Source organism: Odocoileus virginianus, chromosome 19, assembly GCF_023699985.2.
Source record: "Odocoileus virginianus isolate 20LAN1187 ecotype Illinois chromosome 19, Ovbor_1.2, whole genome shotgun sequence".
NCBI lineage: Eukaryota > Metazoa > Chordata > Mammalia > Artiodactyla > Cervidae > Odocoileus > Odocoileus virginianus.
Window position 1 is genome coordinate 23,009,693 of NC_069692.1, and position 22,402 is coordinate 23,032,094.

The 22,402-nt window shown below is 43.6% G+C and overlaps 1 protein-coding gene and 1 long non-coding RNA gene across 5 annotated transcripts in view; one reads left to right on the forward strand and one right to left on the reverse strand.

The window, feature by feature from the left end:
• LOC110135373 (uncharacterized) overlaps positions 1-22,193 on the forward strand; it is a 48,364-nt gene extending 26,171 nt beyond the window's left edge. The window contains exons 2-5 of one of the 3 annotated variants that reach the window (XR_011481901.1): positions 7,116-7,178; positions 8,348-13,815; positions 14,988-16,129; positions 19,541-22,193. This is a non-coding gene — a long non-coding RNA (uncharacterized lncRNA). Of the gene's footprint in view, positions 1-7,115; positions 7,179-8,347; positions 16,130-19,540 lie in introns of all 3 variants that reach the window. The other 2 variants (XR_011481902.1, XR_011481900.1) reach the window with 2 other exon arrangements.
• SLC16A10 (solute carrier family 16 member 10) overlaps positions 1-22,402 on the reverse strand; it is a 118,399-nt gene that overhangs the window by 14,292 nt on the left and 81,705 nt on the right. For both annotated transcript variants that reach the window (XM_020890380.2, XM_070449955.1), the window contains exon 4: positions 3,824-3,967. In XM_020890380.2, coding sequence (XP_020746039.1) covers positions 3,824-3,967 — 144 coding nt within the window. The remainder of the gene's footprint in view (positions 1-3,823; positions 3,968-22,402) is intronic.

The window sequence follows — 22,402 nt, forward strand, 5'->3', positions numbered from 1 at the left end:
GCCAGGATATAGTCTTCCCTCTCCTAATGAAGTACTCCCGGAACTTCTGCAGAGATTCTCTTTACCCATATAATACATTTCAATCACCTCTTCGGTCAGTATTCAGAATTGTTAGGCTGAAAATACTCGGTTACCCAAAACCTTGCTGGAAGTTTAAATTCAGAACTCTTTAGTAAAAGTGTAAGATATATTCCTAAACTCTGTTACCTATAAGCAAAGATCCCCACATCAGAAAAACCAAGGTCTCCTTTTTCTTGAGACCTGTTCCAAATCAGGATCTGCCTCAGTATTTCACAGAATATTAAAATCTCACAAAAGCAAGGACTCATTAATGATCCCCTGGGCCAGCAGTTTACATAAGCTGTCACCATGAGTCCTCACACGGCCCTCGGCAGCCTCCCCAAACCCGAGAGGACTGTGCCCCCAAAGCAGACAACATGGAATGCTGCGAACTGTGTTCCGGGCCTGGAAGCTACTCAGAGCTGGTGTCACGGGCAGGGAGGGAGGAGAGCGGCGGTGCCCCCACAAGGCTGAGCTGTGACAGAAGCAAGGAGCAGATGTGCCTGAGAAAACCCAGCACCCACGAAAGGAAGGAGAGAAAGGTAAGCTGCGGCAACATCGCAGCACCTAACGGCTGGGCCAGAGGGCAAACAGCCAGGCGGGGAGACAGGGAGAGGAGGAGGACTAAGCCGACAGACAGAGCTGGGCTTGATCACAGCAGAGAAGAGCCAAGGATCAAAAACCACAGGAGATTCGGGAGTTGGGGCAGGGGAGAGACGGAGCGGGGAGGGGTGTCGGGGGCTCCCAGCCGCCGGGACACTGAAGGCCAGCCTTCTGCTGCACGGGCCCTCCTGGACTGCAGTCACCTCGCCTGTGACTCAGCACGTACAGGCGTGATACACACTGTACCACGTTTGGATGAGAGAAAAAACGATGCGACTTAAAAGAAGCCAGGCTGCGGCTAACCTTTCATCCAAAACGAAATTACTCATTCTTCACTCACTTCCGTGTGACTGTAGGCCACACGTGGGCCAAGTCAGAAAAGGCTGTTTTCTTTCCTCAGTTACATGAACTACTAACGCATCTGCCCCCTGTTACGTTGTAAAGGACCCGACTGCCCCACTGGTGGGGGGATCCTTTCTAAAGTCAAAGTTGTTTTGGGGTAAAGCGTTGATGTATAAAACACGCCATGCCTTCATCCATCGCGTCACTGCAGTCTGGCCTCCATCCTCTCTAACCTGGACGCTGTGTTATCTCCTCCCTGGTCTCCCTCTTGCGCTCCCGCCTCCCTCGCAGTCTTCAATCCTGCACACACCACAGCAGCCACGCAGACTTCAAAATGCAAGATCACGTCATTCTCCAACAAGGACCTACTAAGCTTAAAGTAAAATGTCTCCACGGTGTATGCCAAGGCCCTGGTTAGTCGGGCCCCTCCTGTCCCCATGTCCTGCTCTTTCCAGCCTCTTCCCAGGCCACTCTCCCTGTCTTCTCGACTTCCCAATCATGCCCAGCTTTTCCCTGCCTCAGGTCTCACTCAAGAAACTCAGGGACCATGTCTGTATCATGTTTTTATCACCCACCAGGGTCGGGGCTGGTGCTTGGGGCATAGTAGACACTCAATCTTCTTTTAATAAATGAAAGGAAGTCGAAAGTCTGTAAGGCAACAAATGTCCACTAGAGGGCTCCCTTGACGCTTGAGAACAAGGCTGTTCTGTTAAACGTTGGACAAGGATACCCGCAGTGAAGGTGTTAATAAAAGGGGAAATGATCGTAACACAGGAATACTTCTAAAGGTAGTACTCTCCCAGCCTTCCAGCTAGGTGACCAGACTCCTTACTGCGCTGACTGCCTAGATCCATAGAGACCCACAGTGAGGCAGCCCCTCTGCCCCTCCGTGTTCGCATCTGTAAGCGCAGCAGCACACACCTGGAAGGAAAGGCGCACTCGGTTCACTGACCATCACTGCTGTGTAGTTTTAGAATATTTACATCACCCAAAGGAAGCCCCACAGCCAGTAGCAGTCACTCCCCAGACCCTCCTTCGCTCAGCCACCAGCAACCACTGATCTACACTTCTGTCCCTGGACCCGCCACAATTCTGGACACTGCGTATAAAGGGAACCACACAACATGTAGCCTTTTGTGACTGTATGAACCCTGGCCCCTCCTCCTCTGTATTCACCCTTCACAGCTGTTAGGTTAAGCTTTATAAAATACGACTCTTGTCACTCCCTTGTATAAAAAAAAACCTTAATGTCTCCTGGTAGATTTCAGGATCGAGCTCAGCCTCTTCTGTGCTCACAAAGGTCCTTCCCAACCTGACTCCTGCCTATTCCCCAGCCAAACAACCTACTATTCTCTCTTAAAGTTCAGTTGCTCAGTCGTGTCCGACTCCCTGCGACCCCATGAACCGCAGCACACCAGGCCTCCCTGTCCATCACCAGCTCCCAGAGTCCATCCAAACACTGCTTCCCAGACACAGCACACAATGTCACGTCTCCGTCTCTTTGCCCACGCGGCTTCCTCTGCTTGTAACACTCTTCTCCATTTTCCTTATCTATCTAACTGTTACCTCTCAGCAGTCCGCCAGCCAAGGGAGCCTGCTCAGACCTCCTCTAGTGATTGAGCTCCTTCATGCCTGTGTTTCTGTGGCTCCACCTGGCCCGTTAGTCCACTGGTCAGTGCTGCAGCATGGCTTTATCTGTCTCGCCCAGAGACCATTCGTCCCAGAGCACACGGTGGTGTTTCATCTGTAGCATTTAGCACGGTAGCCAGCATGGAGGAGTCACTTCAATACTTGTGAAGTGAACATCAGTATGGTCTCGGGACAGCACAGCCCACAACACCCAGAAGGCAATCTGCAGCAAAGAAACTCAAAAGACACGCACATCCCTGAATTTCACAGGGTACTGCAAAAGGCACATGACCATGAGAACTACGTCAAAAATAAAGCATTCTTAGAAAAAAGCAAAAGACAGAAAACCATTCTGGTTTGGTGCAGTTCCATGACAGAATAAAGAATACTCTTTGTTCACCAATTTTTCATGTTGAAAACCCCAAACTCTGGACTACCCTGGCAGTCCAATGGTCAAGACTCTGAGCTCCCTCTGCAAACCAGAGCACCGGTTCAATCCCTGGTCAGGGAACTAAGATCCCACATGCCATGCAGCACAGCCAAAGAGAAAACCCAGACCTCATAACGGATTTTGCCCTTTAAAAGCTGTGTGTAAAAGGGTCTAGAAAATAGTTCTCATGTTTACGGAAGAATTTAAGTAAATAAGTACATATATGAGCCATTAGGTGACAAGGATAAATTTGCTGGAGGAATAAAGGCTTATTAAGGAATGAAGGCTTATTAAGGGCTTTCCTGGTGGCTCAGTGGTAGAGAATCCACTTGCCAATGCAGAGGGGACAGGAAGACCCCACATGCCGCAGAGCGACTTCTACTGAGCCCGCGCCTGGGAGCCTGGAAGCTCCACTGAGCCCACATTCTTCAACCACTGAGGCCCCACAGCCTAGAGCCTGTGCTCCGCGACGAGACATCGCCGCAAAGAGAAGCCTGCACACCTCAACAAAGAGCGGATCCCACACAACCAAGAAGACCCAGCACAGCAAAAATAGGAAAAAAAAAAGAATCAAAGCACCACCACAAGCCCATCTCCACTCACAGAGGCTGACCTGAAAGCATCTCCCTATACTTCTGAGTTCCCGTGGAAATACATGCCATAATGGTTGACACTCTGGGATGGGTACATGGGAGGTTCATCAATGAGGTTTAAAACTTTACATAGTAAAAGACATTTAAAAAAAAAAAAAGAAAGTACCTGGAGATAAATTTTCTTCACACCAGGCACGTAATCCACGATCCGGCCGAAAAGCAGCCGTCCGACTCCTGAAGTGATGCCGATGCACATGAGAACCACCTCTTTATTTTTCTCATCTTTAAACCTTTCATTCACATGTTTCATCTGTAGACCAAAGAGAAAGAAGCCACACTAAATGTGGTAGGAAAACTTGACAAGTTTTGAGGCTTTGTACAAATGCCTTTTTTTGTATATGTAACAGATTCTCCTTCCATAGTCAAATTTTTATAAAAATGTATTCTATGATAATTTTTCATGAGAACACATGAAGAAAAGCCAACATGGTTTAGCTTGTATAAATAACAATTTTTATAAGAGGGTTTTTAAAATATTTTTAATAAAAGGTAACCAGCACACCCTTTATCAGTTATCATTGGGCCACAAGCTAAAGCGAGAGAAGAGACCTTTGAACACACCACGCCACAAGGTCACCCAAGGACCCAGCCCATCATCTGCTCCCCTGAAAGGCAGTCTGAAGGCTCAATTCTGGAGTCTCATCTCTTCTAGGAGGACCTAAACCAAACTGAAATAAGTTACACTGGAGCTTCCGGGATAAAAGCATAAGGCTCTCTACCTGAGGATCTGCCTATTTGTGTGGCATTAGAACAGATAAAAATACAGAAGCGGTTTAACACAGTGGTTAAAGGAAAGGTAGTGGTTAAAGGAAAGGCGCAAGAGATTGTGTCTGCATTTAAGTCCTGCTTCCATCCCTTGTTAGCGCTATGACCTTAGTTAAATCCTTAACCTCTAGGGCCTCAGTTTCCTTGTCTGTAAAATGGAGACAGCACTAGTACTTCAAGAAGGTGCTTGTAAGGATTAAATATCTATGTAAAGAACTTAGGGCCTGACAAGAAGTTAAGAGTGATATTAATTTTAGCCTTCTTGCTAAAGGACCTTTTCCCTCCATGTATAGTCTACTTAGAACAGTGACTGCAGATCTACAACCCAACTGTTTCAAAGGGAGTGTGACCAGCAGGTGCTATACCGGGTGACAGAACCCGTGGCTCAGCACTCACGGTCTAATATAAGCTTTGCCTCCACAGCCCTGAAGTCCCGCGCTTTCCACTCCTTGCTCAGCACTACCACTTTCTCAGAGATCACCCGTCTGTGCTCGCAGCAAGAAGAAAAGGTGTGTCTGTGCTTCCACTGCTTTCTCTGCAATCACAGAGCTATTATACCAAGCAGTTGTTTCAAACAATCAGACTAACTGTCCCCTACACCAAACACTGGCCTGAATTCTGAAAGCCTGCAAAGCCAGTTTCCCAGAAAGCACGCTGGCCCAGACGATCGCTCGTGGCACTTGCAGCCTTTCTGGATGACATCGCCTTAGAAGACCTCCAGTTTGCAGTTTTAGGCCTACTTGGGTAACCAACACCATCACATCTCTCCTTTCCCTTTCAAAACTGGTTAACTGTTCTCCCTCACTTTTGTATTTTCACAGTGGTCCAGGATCTGTCTCCAAGGAGATGGTCCAGTGGCTAAGATGCTGTGGGGGCCCAGGTTCGATCCCTGGTCAGGGAATTAGATCCCACATGCTACACAGGAATCTATCCCACATGAAGATACTGCATGCCACAATTAAGACCTGGCGCAGCCAAATAAATAAATATCCAACAACCAGAACAGAATAACTCTCCTAAACATGGCTTTAATCTCATCAGTCCCTTATACATCAGCTGACTACATTTATACCCCTTACTTTGGTATTAAAAGCCCTCTATAATCTGTCACTGATCTACCTCTGTAACTTTATTACCTACCAGTCCTTGACTAAGAAAACTCAAATGTCTACAGGATTCAGGTAAACAGTGGGAAGGAGTAAAAGAGACTTGCAGGAGAGCGGCCGTGTACACTCAGTCCCATCATTACCGTACAGGACCACCTGCGCTGCCAAATCAACCTCATGGCTGCCTTTTATTTTAAAGAAAAGTCAGAAATCTGGCCTTTTGTGTGGAAATATTGGCATCTATCTTAAATTTAGAACACTGCATGATCCAACCCCACGTGTGCCAAACACACAGCTTTGATCTCAGCCCTAATCCCATCTGGCCCAGCAGGAAGGTTTAATCACAGTGTCACTTAGACATGTCCAACACCTTCTCATCTGTCTACATTTCTGCTGCCCCTTCTCCTGGTTCTCTAAGACTCTGCCCAAGTCCCACCTTTTCCATAAAGCTGTCCTTGATATCCTGACCCTCACATCCCCTTCGAGTTTCTGCCTAGCCTTTATGGGTACTTTAAGTACTAAGTGCCCTCCCCAGCCCTTCTGGCATCATAGGCGGCGCCAGTGGTTAAAGAACCTGTCTGCTAATGCTAAGAGACGTGGGTTCGACCCCTGGGTCAGAAAGATCCCCTGGAGGAGGGCACGGCAACCCACCCCAGTATTCTTGCCTGGAGAATCCCATGGACAGAGGAGCCTGGCGGGCTCACAACCTTCCTCCTTCCATTTCAGTCACCACCACTGCTGTGGACTCAACCACCCAGGTAAAAATGGGACAACCATCCTAGACTACCCCCCGCCCTTCAAATCCAGCAGCCACCATCCAATTCCAATGATCTTTCCTCCCAAACCTCTCAACACCCTCCCGTGGTCCACGCTCCCCACACTGTTTTCACTTTGGGCGATCACTCCTCCCCTGGATGCCCACACCCGCTTGAACGTGCTACGGGTTAGAGCCCTCACTCCTGAATCTCTAACCTGCGTTCCCTGAGACCACTAGATGAAGTTCAAAACTGTAAATAACACTGCTCCACCACTGTGGCCTTGCAGGCTTCAGGGTAAAGCTCAGACTCCTGGTTTGTCAGGTGAAGCTGACAGATGCTGCCGCCTCTTGCACACCACGTTGGTGCCGTGTGGTCCAGTACAGCGGGTGCTGGCCACGGTGGGCTGGGCTGTCCAGCACTTGAAATATAGCTAATTTGAGATGTGCTTTAAGTGTAAAACACACAGAAAATTTAGAAACCTTCGTGGAATAAAAAACCATGTAAAATATCTCAATAATTTCAAAATACCGATTCTTTGCTGGAATAATACTTTGGCTATATTGGCTAAATATATTATGAAAACATTTCATTTCTGAGGTCTTTTTTCTGTTTTTTTTAACTTTTAAAAATATGACAAGAAAATTTTAAATGACATGTGTCTTGCATTATATTTCTATTAAAGAGTGCTGGGTCTAAAAAATTCCCTTGTGGACACAAAGATAAAACAGCTGTTGATAAAAGTGACTTCAAACTGGCTCATTTCCTCCAGGTCCTTATGAGAGATGGATTCCAGCTCAATTCTGAAGAAAATGAATAACTTGATCTGAGGCAGGTGAGATATAATTACGTGAATTCATCAGCTTTATTTGGAATTTGAATTCAGGCTCTCATGTATTAATCCACTTTAGAAATCACTCGAAGGATCTAGTATAACTTTTTAAGAGACATTCTTTAGAATTCAAACCAGATTGAATATGCTAGTCATTGTTTTGATGAAACTAAGAACACATGCCTGCCGAACTATTATCCTTTATTAGTGGTTTATTTTTCTTCCCCCCACTCTACACTTTGTAATCCTTAAAAGGAATAATGAGGATAAATGTTTGGGGGTCTCTTGAAATAATGGTAAATTTGGTAAATTCAAAGTATGCTTAAGTGGAAACTTACTTCTTCAGCTATAACGGCCCTTATTTCATTGAATTTTGTTGTTGTTGAAATAAAGCAAGAACTTCAGCTTCTGATACCTCCTTTCCTACCCTCAGCCAAAATTTGCAAAGTTAAGTTGTGGTTTATTTTGTTTCTGTCTTTTGGTTTTGTTTGGGCAGGAAATAGGGAACTGGAAAACAGCATCTGGGGAGGCGGCATCTTTTGGTCCAAGAGACCCTTCCTCATTGAGGAAGCAGCCTGTGGGGGAGCTAGTGTATTCTCCCCGCAGCCTGGGCCCCCACTCCTGCTGCAGCTGTTCCCCAAACCCCACCCAGTCTTCACTCTCTGGAGACTGGCACATAGTTTAGTTTAGCAAAAGACACGAGTACTGGCAAAACTGGTATTTCCAATAAAAGTCACATGGGCAGGGACATGAAAATGTTGACCAGATGTTCCCATATTTAACCTCACTTATTTAAACCAATATAAAACTCTTATTAAAACCATTACCTACACGGGGATAGGTTTTGCCAGTGGCTTAGTCGGTAAAGAGTCTGCCTGCAATGCAAGAGACCTGAGTTTGATCCCTGAGTCGGGAAGATCCCCTGGAGGAGGGCATGGCAACCCACTCCAGTATTCTTGCCTGGAGAATTTCATGGACAGAGAAGCCTGGTGGGCTATAGTCCATGGGGTCGCAAAGAGTCGGACACGACCGAGTGACTAACACTTCACTTCAATAGGGGATAACATCATTTTTAGAACGGTGGTTTTAAAACAGACTTTATCCACATGTGGAAATGCCTTTACGGCAGGAACTAGTCTTTTGTTTCTATTCTAAACATGTGTTTACTCCAGGGCTGCACACCTCTCAGGGATGACCAGCGCCTGGGTGCTGCCTGCTCTGGAAACATTTTCCATCATTCCAACAACAACTTAACTTCATCAGTCACAGAAGCCGTTTTTGAACGGGGTGAAATCCTCTTTTGGTTGTGTTATCCAAAGATAACCAAGAACTTAAATCCCATCATAGCTTCTCACTCCTTATCCATGGGCGACAGAAGGAAGCAAGACGCGTGCTCACAGTTTACGCCCTTCCCTCCAGACCATCCCCACTTCAAGTCAATGGCGAGTCAGCCTCTCTCCATGGATGACAGGATTCTGACCAGCCAAGTGAAGGCAGAAGTTCCTTCCCACTCGCCAGAGCCCGGGCCTGAGAAAGGGAGCCTCTCACTGCGCGGCCTCAGCCCGGCTTCTCCCCCTCACCTCTCGCCTACAGGGGGAGCCGCAGGCGCAGAGGGGGAGCCGCAGGCGCAGAGGGGGAGCCGCAGGCGCAGAGGGGGAGCCGCAGGCGCAGAGGGGGAGCCGCAGGCGCAGAGGGGGAGCCGCCAGGCAGTGTTCTTCCGCGGAGAAGCCGGGCTGAGTCTTCAGACTCAGTCAGTCAACTGTGAAGGAAGCCCAGCAGCAGCCGTCGTGTGAAACCAGCTCCAACACAGCTTACGCAGTGCACTAGCAACCCAAGCTTCTCCCTGACGAATGGTCTCACCACAGACGACGGCCCACCAGAAGGGAACCTCAACTCACTTTATCTACGGAAGCCCCTGAAATCCCGTGACGCTACGCAGCAGCAAAACAAGGTGCCCGCTGGTCCAAAAGATGCAGTAACTATGGAACTCCCTGGCAGTCCAGTGATTAGGGCTGGGTGCTGAGCGCCTGGGTTCGATATATGGTTGGGGAACTGTTAATAAGATCCCACAAGGCTGGCAGTGTGGGGGGAAAAACAAAAAAGTCCAGTAATTACCTACAGTACGGCTTTCTAAGATTGCGTGTTATCTGGCCATGCCATAAATAGTCATTAGCCTCACCGTCCTCCCCTCCATCAGCACCATTTTAAGGGGGTGGGTGGTCTTCATTTAATATCTTTTACATAATTTATTACAAAAAAATATGATAAAACTCTGGTACATACAAGTTAAATTATGTATTAGGGGATAGCAGTTAAAGGAGGAAAACTACTGAAGATGTAAAACAAAAACAAGTTTGTTTCTGATAGCAGACTTGTAGTAACAGCTGACTGACTCAAGTAGCAAGTGCTAACAAAGGCAGTGTTTCAGGAAGGCCAGGAAAGCAGGGTAAAAACAGGCCCAGCAGGGCACTGCAGGCTATGGGACCAATGGAACAACTGCCTCTGCAGAACTGAGGAGAAAAAACAAAACCCTATTTATCATCCACTGTTGTTGCAGTTACTATGCCCTTTGGGAGCAAACAGATTCCAGGCAGCAGTCATTACCTGTCCTTACCTGTGAGCATCCCATTCCCCGATCCCCTGCCCTCCTCACCAGATCCACACCATCAAGCTGAGAAGGAGGTGGACAACAGATAGTCCTGTTGCACTGCTTTCAGTGGGGACAGGGGATCTGTATCATTTACATTTACACAGTACTTTCAAAAATGGGATGATAAATGCTGCACCATATTTTCAGGGGTTGTGGAATTCAGAATTTCTCCAGCTTCCTACTTCCCCACAGGGATGCTGAGTTCCGAGCACTTCTGTTCTCTTGCTCTTCATCCTGAGATTAGCAGGTTCAGCTTGTTGCCTCTTCCTTGCATGCAATTTAATTTCTAAGAACACATCCTTTCAACACCCGAAAAGCTACTCCATAACTCTTTTAAGATGGAGTATTTACATGTATTCTACTTAAATATACTTTTTTTAAAAAGGTAAACACAAAGAAAAGAGCCTGGTCCCTTTAAAAATTACATGTACATTTGAAAGGCAGTAGAAGGCTGCTAGAGTAGTTAATGGATAATCTCAGATTTTGTTGCAAATCAAAACTTTATACTACCCTTTGACTTCAAAGAAACGTGAACAGAAATCTGAATGGATTGAGGGTTTGGTTTGTTTTTTTCTTTCTTTTTTTTTTTTTTAACAATAATTGTGTTTTTTCCATCTTTGTTTTTGCTAAGAAAGTAAGTTAGCACTGCAGGGCATTCCCTGAGAAAGTTTTACATGAGCACTGTACATCAGCAAGTCCAGTGAAGTGACTAAAGCTAGCAGAAAACTAAGCCCACAGATTTGGGTACATAAAATTAACCCCTTTACATCATTTAATATTGAAATAGGACTTTACGGCCATTAAGACAGGTACTGATTAGATCAGCCTCAAAATATCATTTTAACATGTTAAATTTGATCAACTGTGCTTTGAAGTAAAACAGCTCTAAGATGTACTTGAAGTGAAAACACAGAATCTCCTTGCCTGCCAACATTTTTAAGGACTACTATCTTAGGCAGCCCACTGTCTCTTTACTACTAAGGTACCTGTTGTGATTAAAGCCGTGGTATGCGTACTGCCTGCCTCCCCAGCAGCTAACCCAGCGGAGGGCAGACCTTTGGCCTGGCAGGACTCTAGGAGGCATGGGCAGCTGGCTCTGTTTGTTTTTTTAAACGGCCAGTCTTTCCATTTCATTGAGATGGGTTTCCATGGTGCCGGCACTCACACACGGCACTATTAAGAGTGGGACTAGAAAAGAGACTGGGAAAGTCAAGACTGAGAAAAAAGAGGGAAGAGTTTCCAGGAACTTATTTAACAGCCACCAAGGGGTAGAAAAAAAAGAGTTCTAAAGGAAGGAAGGTAGCTGATGGTTTGGAAATCCCTGGTTTGATTTGGAAAACATTTTCTAACTCTCAAAATTCTTAAGACCTGATTATTTTTCTCTTTTTGTTTTTTCCAAAAATAATTTTCCTTTGATTAAAGCAAAGTTCATCCTTGACACAGAATTGTTTAGATGAGATTTGGCAAAATGTTTCAGAGGAATTATCTGTCAAAACCAATCTGGATTTAGATGCCAGTTCAAATAATCCTAAATTATAGAAGCTATGATGAACTTAATCTTAAAAAATAAATCACTAGGGTTTTTAGATAACTTGATGTCATTAGTGACCCTGACAATAATATCTGTACCAGGTAGTTCTCAAATTATCAAAAATTATTCTGGTCCTTCCTGAACTATGAAAGATGTTTAATCTGTTGGTTGATTTAATTTTTATTCATTCCACCCAAATCCAAATATGATTTGGAACAGCTTTCTTGGAGGCTCATTCTTGGCACAGCAGGGTCACCACTCCCTCAGACCTCTGGTTCCTGGCTAGGCTGGATGAACACAGTGGACTGTGAACTGCTAAGACAGGGCCCATCTGTGAAGGACATAGACTGCCTCTACTCTGGTCGGGATGGCTCGGGAAGGCTCCGATGTGGTCCCGAGCATGCCTGCATGACTGCCTAACGCTTCAGGACAGCACTTGGAAGGTACAAAGCGGTAGCAAGGTCTCCACAGATGCAGACCCCTGGTTGTGGTTAATGCTCTTCTGAGGCATCATTGAGTTTCCATGTTTTCATTTATTTTTTTTTAAAGGGAGGAGGTGATGTATGCTCTTCTAAATTACTCCTGGATTCACCTGGTGATAAAATCACCCATCAGCTAAATGTACATGCAGATAGACAGGTGTGGGTTATGGAGTTTCTAGTCAACAGCTGAATTGCATGAATTTAGAAAAATAGTCCAAAATGAACAAATGCACCCAGCAAAAGGCTAGTTTAATTAAGGCTGAATTTTTGAAGTTTAAGATAGACTTCGTCTTAAAATAGGAAGGGATAACTTCAGAAAGTATTATTTAAATCACTAGGACTCTGGGTAATTTGATAATGACCCTGGAGCATTATTAGTTCTTACTTAGCTTCTTAATTTTGTCCTTAATTTTAAAGTGATAAAAGACTGATCCTTCCATGAAAATTCTACCTTCTTCTAACTTCTCCTCACTAAGATTCTTTCAGGCTAGTGATGCTGGCTAGAGAACCCTTTTACCAAAAGCCTTCTGGCCTCCTTTCTCCTTCAGTCTTTCTAAGGCACACCATAGAGCTTGTCTTTTTTACTAATTCTAAGAGTTAGCTCTTAAATTCTCTCCCTAGGATCACATCACATTTTTAAAAAATTATCTGAATAAAGATTAAAAATCATTAGGATCACGGAATTCTTTGGCAGCCCAATGGGTAGGACTCCATACTTCCACTGCAGTGTGCATAAGTTTGATTCCTGGTCAGGGAACTAAGACCCTATATGCCTCATGGGATGGCCAAAAAAGAAAAAAGAAAAAAAAAAAAGGATTAAGCTCAGATCAGTCTCCCTTCCACTGTCGTCACTTTCACACACTTCTGAAATTGTCTATCCCAATTTTTTACCCGCTCTTTAAAAAATAAGACTACTTCAGATTCGGGGTGAGGTGGTGGTGACTAACATTATTTTAGACATGTTCAGTCCTGTCTTGTGATTTTAAAGCGTTTGGGAAGAAAAGGACCACACCTCTGTAGGATAGATAAGAAAGTAGAAAGCCTGAGTGGTCTGGATTAAGGCAGCTGGCATAGCACAGAGAAAAACTTTCATAGACTGAGAGTTGGAAGGCCTTGGCAGAGCAGGTAAAAAAAAGTCTTTGGAGTCAAATTGTGGGCTCTATTCCTTACAGAGTCTAAGATCATGGACATCAGTTCCTTGGTTTCAAGTTGACACTGCACACTGCTTCACTCCCTTGGAGGGATGTTCTGGAAATCTATGGAGGCTATTTTTATCTGATATAGTTGTGCCCAAACATTGCCTTTTTTCCAATTAATTTTTTATTTTAATAAATTTTTTAAATCACATAACATTTACCATTTAAGCCATTTTAAAGTGTATACAGTCAGTGTAATTAAGTACATTCACGTTCTTATGTAACTATCACCACCATCCATCTCCAGAACTTCTTCACTTTCTCAAACTGAAACTCCAAACCCATTAAATAATATCTCCCCCCTTCCCCACTTCTCAAAGTCCCTGGGAGACCTCATTGTACTTCCATCTCTGAATTTGACTCCCCTAGGTACCTCATCTAAGTGACATCATACACTTTGTATCTGGTTTATTTCATTTAGCATAATGTCTTCAAGGTTCCTCTATGTTGTCACATGTGTCCCAAACATTACCTTTTAAAATACATATTATTTTATCCAAAAATTACTTTTTATTTCTTTTTATGTTACAAGTGGGGCATTACTGATTTTTTTTTTTTTTTAATTATGTATACAGGTAGGTTTTATGACCTAGGGATTTGGTTCCGGGAGAGAAAAGGAGGCACCAGGTCTGACACACTATTCCAGATGTGTGACAGCGTAGCTGTGAAGGTGAATGTGACACTGAACTTAGAAAGCACCTCACAAGGAAGATGTGGGATGGGGACCCCAGGACAGGGCATCCCCAAAAGCTGGAGACCAGGAGCCAGGAGACACCGGCAGGTAACTGTGAGAAGTCCCTAGGACAGCTCCTGAGGAGTCAGAAACGTAAAAGGAAGCTGTGTGCTCACAGGAGCAGACCCAGGGATATCCGATTTATGTTGAGGTTTGTACAATGCCTCATAAATTAATCAACACACGGGAGCACTTTACATTCTACAGATGTGTGCGGGGGTCACGAGACCGGGGCAGAATCTGCTAGTCTATGTGGTGGTGGTCCACTCAGACACCCCATTCCTGGAAGCACATGGTACAAGGTATGAGAGAGGGTATTCCACCTTAGCAGGGCCGACTATATACTGACTGTGTACCACTAGCCACCCATTTCCGTGTTTTTAAATTACTCCACATGGACACTAGTCTAGATAAACATACTTTACTTCTATCATTTAAGCTTTAAATGACACCTTGTCATTAATTACACATGTGTGATCAGAGAAGGTCTCAAAACCAATTAACTCCTCTCCATGAGAGTTGAAGAACATAAAGCACAATTAGAATGGAAAAGTTGTCATGAGTAGGGAAATTACTAGACATCATACTCCAGCAACTCATCCAACCTATAAGCTCAGCCTCAAACTGGTCAAAAATATTTGCGTGCTGGGGGCTGGGATGCATCAGTGAAGAGGAGGCTGTGTCCCTACCCTTGTCCCATCTGCCTTACCTGGTTCTTCTTTATCATTTCGTGAGGTGTTAGGACCCTCCCCACACAAAACGCCCCAGTATATGTTGTAGATAAATCCATAGTCTTCACCAGCCTTTCCCATACTTACACTGAACACATCATACAGTACAAGTGCCTAACCAAAACACACTACTGCTGCATTCCAACTTAACGTAAAATCAGATACTCTTTAATGTTTGAGAATTTCTTTCTCCACCACAAATCTTAAATCTTTCAGCAGCATGGGGCCCACATTCTAGGGATAATTTTCATGCCTGAATAAACCACCTATCACTTCTAAAAACTAGCACTGAATTATCTTTAAATACATATTATTGCTTATAAATACATATTATTTTTGGCTAAATAAATATAATTTGGAAGACATGACAAGCTTACTCTACCTTACTAAAAGCAGCAGCTCTGTTTTCATTTATCTGTAAATGATTCATTTTCTAGATTTCTCATGTATTAATTATGTATTGTCTTCCTATCATGTTCCTATACATAGCTGCTGCTAAGTCGCTTCAGTCGTGTCCGACTCTGTGTGACCCCACAGACGGCAGCCCATGAGGCTCCCCCGTCCCTGGGATTCTCCAGGCAAGAACACTGGAGTGGGTTGCCATTTCCTTCTCCAATGCGTGAAAGTGAAAAGTGAAAGTGAAGTCGCTCAGTCGTATCCAACTCTTTGCAACCCCATGGATTATTGCAGCCCACCAGACTCCTCTGTCCATGGGATTTTCCAGGCAAGAGTACTGGAGTGGGGTGCCATTGCCTTCTCCGGCTCCTATACTAGTGTACTACAATTCAGAAGAAAAAAATACTTAAAAAACCAGCTAGCTTTTCTTGGATGAAACTGTTCTATAGATATGGAACTTCACCATTAATGAGTCACAAGTGGCCAGAGAAGTAAAGATCCTTATTCATCTCAAGTAGGAGAATGCTGGTGAATACTGCCTAAGGCACAAAACTGGTAAATGGGCAAGTTTTCACTAACCTGAGTAGTCAAATTGCAGCAGATGGTGAGATCTGCAGGGAAATAAATGCAAGGTTAGAAAAGCAAGAAAAGCACAGACACGACTGAAAAAAATCTGGAAAAAGTGGGGATAAAGTGATGGTGAGAGGACATCTACTCACTCATGTAACAACCACAGGAGAACTGAGGGACTGCAGTTAGAAGATGTAAGTAGTGAATGAAGTATCGAAGAAAAAGCAGATGCTTGGGTCCTGTACAAGAATTTTTCATTTCTACCATGCAGATTTTAATATAATGCATTGGATAAAAATAAGTTGAATAAAAAAATTCATTGGCTGGCCTTAAAGACAGAAACTAGAGAATTTCCAAGCCATAGGATTCCTGCAGGCAACAGGAAGCCATCTCATTTTTCTGTCTTCTAAATACCTACTGCTGCCCTTCACCCAGAGAATGCATCTACTAGCACCTCCTCAAAGAGGTTATCGCTGACTTTACAAACTGAGGTTACGTCCCACCATCACCTTCCATCTCATTTTACTGCCTTCAAAGAAAATATCACTATTTGAAAACTACCTTGTTTATTCACGTGGTTACTGTTTACTGAGCTCCCTGAGAGTAGAGACTACCCCCCTTCTCAGGACTGCAATCCCACATCTAAAGGCGCCGGCAGGGGCCCGGTGAGTATCTATCAGGTATGGACTTGAATCTGCACAACTGAGTCATAATTCCTGAGAGGAAGGTCACATACATGCAAGAAAATACAGCAGTGACAGGAAGGAATAACTCACCCTAATTCTATCCTGGTAACATCCCTGCCACTTACTGTGAAACTCTGAGCAAAAGAAAACCTCTCTTTTGGTCCAGGTTCTTATCTATTAGTAGGAGAGACCAGTATCGATGCTGCTTTCCTCATAGAAGGCTGCTGTGAGAGTTGAATCAGAAAATCTATCTGTGAAGTGAATTCCTTCATATTCCTTAGGGAAGTCCACTGGGATGGGAATGAATGAATGAAAATGAAATGGAAATAAATGAACATTTCCAGACCACGTAATAGGGAAAAAATGTAGCGGGTGTTTGTGTGTGTGTGTATGATCAGCACACAGTGAATCTTAATGGTTAATTCTGATATTTAAATCAATGCACTATACAAAGAAATATTCTTGTTGTCAAGGAAATTTTATAAGCACGCTTTTGAATGAAAAAACAAAATTACTTAAGTTAGAAAATCTTCGTGAAAAATCTTGATTAGATTACTTTTTATTCTGCAAAGTACCAAAACATTCTGCATAACTAGTAAAAGTCAAAGTAACAATAAAGATAATCAGAATAATAAACCAAAATCAAGAACAAAAAGGAGGGAGGGAGGGAAGGAAAAAATGAAATTTAACCCCTAGTATTTAGACTTTATTGTTTAGCATCCAGTCTAAAAACAAAATTAAAATGTCAACTCTGCCTCTCTTATCTGGTTATAGTGCCAGAGGACTGAGATAGGGCAACTCTTCAGATTATACAATCCCATTGGAAATCATTTTTAAAATGTTTCCAAAACTCTGCAATCACCATCCCAGGGCTGAGGACATGTATTGGGCCTCCAGGCCTTTCTCCTGTCAGAACCTTACAAGAAACAGATAAAGCAGGTGAGGTCAGCTCAGCTGCCCAGACCTGGCCCCATACACAGTAACCTTTGGTTTAGATGAATTCTGCTACGAACCCTGCGTTCTCGGGGCTCAGCCACACAATAACTATAACTTTGAGCTCTAAATATATACATGAAAGCAAGATGACAAAACCAGTACAATCGCTACTGGCAACTTGGAAGACCTGGACTGTGTCAAAATGGTGAAGCGACCTCCAGGTTGGGAAACGAACCCCATAATCTGACGAGGGTTATGTTAGATAAGCCAACTTCACTCCTCTAATGACTCAGTTTCCACTACATGCACATTTACATTTCAGGCTAGGATAAGCGTCCATTCATTTTCCATGGATATTCTTGCACCATATGGGTGCCAGGTTCTACCATTTTTACAACTATGTGACTTTTGGCAAGCAACTTAACCTTTTTGTGTCTTAATTACTTTACCAGTTGTTTTTCTAAAGTACAATTAGATGACCTGTACACTCTATTCAACTCCTAAATTACTATCATACTTTTTTTTAAAGGCATTTAAATATTTATATTTTACTTCAAAGCCACACATTTAAGAAGACCAGGCTCAAGCCTCAGCTGCACCAGGCACCAGCCTTACAACCCTGAGCAAGTTGTCTTAATAACCCCAAGTCCAGTTCCTCTCCTGCTAAATGGAATCTGATCCTGCCCATCTCATAGGGTGGCGGCTCTGAGGCTCCAGTGAGAGAGAATACTTGTGGGAGAGTCTTAGAAAGTAAATGTTAATGAAACTGTGGGAAACAAAAATACGTTTAAAAGAAACTTATAGTTTAAAATAAACCCTCGTGTGGCTATGATGAGTGGGCATACAGGATGCTAAATCATGCTCTGAAGATTGAATGCTGCAGTTGTTCTGGCCCTGTTACTTTGAGAATAAATCAGTTCAACTTGACATGGATGCAGACACAGCTGGATTACGTAACTGCACATCAGTTGTCGATGTTTGCAATTTTGCCTCCAAACTAGCTACCATTAAATGAGTTTTTCTCCAATTTGTTATGAGGGAATATAAACTTTCTGATGATAAGTGAGCTGCCAAAAGATACAGGAGTGAAAAAACTGATGTAGATAATGGGGCTGGAAAGCAGGGAAAGCAAAGGGGGAAAGGCACGGTGGCATCTGGGGGGGATACATAAGAGACATGCACCCCTCAAACTTTCTTTGGATCTAGAGACACTTCCCTACACCATGAACACGTAAGTGGCGGATCTAGAGACACTTCCCTACATCATGAATACCTAAGTGACCTTCTCCCCCGATACTCTGTAATCACTGGAGTTAGTCTCTGTGAGGGCTTTTCCAAAGAGATGTCCCAGAACCTAGAGAGAAGGTTAAACTAGCAGAAGGTACTCTCAATTGATCAGACAATTCTCTCCACCCACCAGAGCCACCTGGTAAATGCAGGGTGAGAGGCAATGTCCAGGTATACCCTCATACCTTTAAGAGTCTTCAAATTAAGATTTCTATTTGTGTTAATTCTCTATCATAACAATTTATTTTCTAGTTGACAGAAAAATCAGGATAGGACCCCTTATCAGCTAAATTTAGGTTCCTCAAACTTGAACAAATTTTTATATTAATCCGACGAGTTGAGGGATAAAGCAAATATCCCTACTACAGTTAAATTTTGAGATTATTCTAGAGAATATTATATTTTAACAAATAAAACATGAGACAATTAAATACAAAAGACCTGGTGAAATTTACATATTAACAAGACAGAAAAACAGATACAGAGGATAAACTAGTGGTTATCACTGGGGAGTGGGGAGGGGCAAAACAGGGCATAGTGTATGAAGAGGTACAAACTATTACACTTAAGTAAGCTACAAGGATATATTGTGCAATACGGGGGCTAAAGCCAGTATCTTAGAATAACCTTAAATATCTTATAATAAGTTTTATTATAGATTTATAAATTTATATATATTTATAATATATATAGATTTTTAAATCTATAAAAATATTGAATCACTATGTTGTATACCTGAAACTAATATAATATTGTAAATCAACTATACTTCAATTTTTAAAAAAAGAAAAAACATTATAGATATGGGGAGGGGACAACAGAAGGAACAATTTCTCCAATGCTTTTTGGGCCGCCTTAGGAAACTTTACAGGGCTTCCCAAGTGGCACTAGTAGAGAAAAAAAACCTGACTGCCAATGCAGGAGACATAAGAGACGCAGGTTTGATCCCTGGGTCACTTAAAGATCTATCAGGGTCTTCAGAGTTTATATGTAACTCTAAAATTCAAGCAATTTGTTTCTTCACATTTTCCTATAATAGTACTCTGTTTGTACATTTTACTATAAATTTGTAATTTGTCCATTTTTTCTTCTGCTATGCTTAATGTTTATTGTAGAAAACCAAACCGATCAAAAAACTATGCATATTTCATGTTCCGCTTGTCACAGAAAAGCAATTCGATTTTCTCATATTCACAACGTCCTGGAGACCAAAAGAGGAGACACAGGGGCTAGAGAACAGTTACACGTCACCCTGTCATTCACGTCAGCCCGTCTGCTCGGAGTCCTCTCCACGGCTGTGCGGCGTCCTCTGAGTGCCTGACGGTCCAGCCCTGCTTCTGTGCTTAGTTCTGAGAAAACAGAGGGGAAACATGCAAGCCAAAGGAAATCCTGGTCCCGGCCCAGTGTGGCTGATGGGAGGCAGCACTCCCCCTCTCAGGTGATCCAAAGAAGGAAAACTCTTTACGGAAAGAACACGAGGCTCAGAGTCTGAGGCCCATGGTTTAAATCCCAGCTCTGGGATTGACTAAGCATAGCTTATTGAGCAAAGTCGCTTCCTTGGCTCCAAGTATATAATTATTTCTGACATTTATTACCCTCACCCTTGTGATGGTTATGTGAGATTTGGTGGAAATGCTTGGCACATGGCAGATTCTTGACAAATGCCACCTGACTCTCCGTTTGAGGAAGCCACAGAGAGACAAGAGCATGTCTGCTGATCCTATTTACACGGCTCAGCACCCTGAGCTCTACCTTGGGGCGATATTCCTGCTGTGACTACAACGTGGCCAGTGGTAACCTGGCCGGTGAATTAGGTGAATTAGGCCGGTAACCTAACAGGTGCATTCCAGTACTGAGCCACAGAGCACCTGGCATTAATCAAAGCCATAAAATATCTCCTGAGGTTTTACATGCCCCATTGACTGGCTTGTTTGCCTACAGATTTCATTTCTAATTTAAAAACACAACTTGTTTGTTCCCAATTACAATTGGACTTGGTGTCCACTGAATTGCCCTGTCAGCAGGCAAATAATGGTGTCTTTAATCATAGTCTCAGATGAGTGGGATATTCATACCAGATCAGAGTTTCTTTTGAGGACAATTACTATCTGCCACAAAACTGACACATCTTACGGAGTTTTTTGAAAATGAGCTAATAAACACAAATTTCAACACATGAGTCAGTCATCTCTCTGATACAGAACTATGTGGGTCAAAGCCTAAAACCTAAAACTTCACTGCCGTATGTTCTGGAGTCAAAGAACACAAGTGCTGCTTTTCAAGGAGAGCAGTGGTGGAGAGATGTAAAAGCAATAAAAACTAAGTCATCATTCTCGTACTGAGGATGGGATGTTCTTGTACTGAGGATGCCACTGAGAAGAGTTGCATCACTGTTGTCATTTGCAGGCACTTATCAGGCATCTGACTGATGTGGCCCTGTGGTCAGTACTCTGGGCCTGTATCCCCATTCTGTTCTCACTCACACCACCCAAGGCTCTGCAACATTTTCAGCTGCTATGCAGGAGAGCAGACATCAACTGTCTAGCTTTCCTTGTTAATGGGGATGGCCATTCCATCCTTCCACACACTTAAAACCGTGACAGAGACACACAAATTTCTTCCATTTATAAATTTTCAATTTCAACATGTATATATAGCTATAGGTCAAAAGCAAAACACATCAACTCTTTTCTCCATCAATAGATGACATTAGTGGTACTTAAGTCTGAGGTCTGCTGAGCTTGAGCTTACTGATTAACTGTGGAGTGGATATGAATACCATCATTTCCTATAGGTATAACATGTGAAACATCATTTTAGTATCATAGTAGAGAATTTTAAAGATCAAAATGAAAAGAAGATGAACAATGCTTATACAGTGTCACTTTTGATGAATCCATAAGATACTTAGTCATTCAACAAATATTTGAGCACCCACTGCTATGTCAGGCACTGTGCTAGGTGCTCACTGAACAAGACAGAGAAGGACCCTTGGCTGGCCTCAACATTTACATTCTAGCAGAGGTATACATACAGAGAACAAACAATCACCATCACAATTAAGTTACGTAACACATCAGAAGGTACGACAAAGAAATAGCAGTGTGAGAGGGTTTGGGAGTGTGTGGAGGGGAAATGGATCAAGGGAGTTTTAACCAGGTGGTCAGGGCAAGCCTCATAAAAGGTCAACTGGAAAGAGAGCAGAGTGGGGACAGCTGTGTGTGAGGGGGATGGGCCAGATGAGATCGGAGGCAGGAGGGGCGACCGTGGAGGACTCCCAGGAAGGAAAGTTAGCGCTCAAAATAGCCTGGAGTTAAAACTCCCTGCTGGGTCCTCCCCACCATTCTATACAAAACAAAGAACTCTCCCACCCGAAGGAAAAAAATGGACATTCGGATTGATTACGCCCAGCTCCCAGTCGGTCCCAGCCTCTGGCAGACCTCCAGAATTCCTTGCCCCAGCCGTTTAAGAGATAACTAATCCAAACAACCTTGGAGAAGAACTAGAGCCCCTTAAGACAGTAGATTTCCACATATATGCCTGTATGTACTTACTCTTTTTCTTGAGTGAGTGCCACTGCTAAGTCACTTCAGTCGTGTCCAACTCTGTGCGACCCCAAGACGGCAGCCCACCAGGCTCCCCCGTCCCTGGTTAGTCAGCAGCTCACTAATCTGACTGCTGCCCCTTCTGGCCTTTGGAGCCACCAGAAGGACATTAGTTTTTACTCTCAGAGCAATGGGGAGCCACTAAAAGATTTTGAGAGACTTGTGTTGAAAGAACACCTGTGGTTTCTGCATACAGACTGCAGCAGGGCAAAGAAGGAAGTGGAGAGACCAGATAGGAGTCTGTTACAGTGACCCAGGCTAGGGATGATGCTGGCCCAGTCAGAGGTATAGTAATGATAATGTTGAGAAGGGGACAGATTCTAAATATATCTTGAAAGGAGAACCACCGAGATTTCTGGTCTGGATCAGGAGTATGGTGTGAAAGAAAGAGGCGCCAAGGATGCCTCCAAGGTTTGCGGCCTGA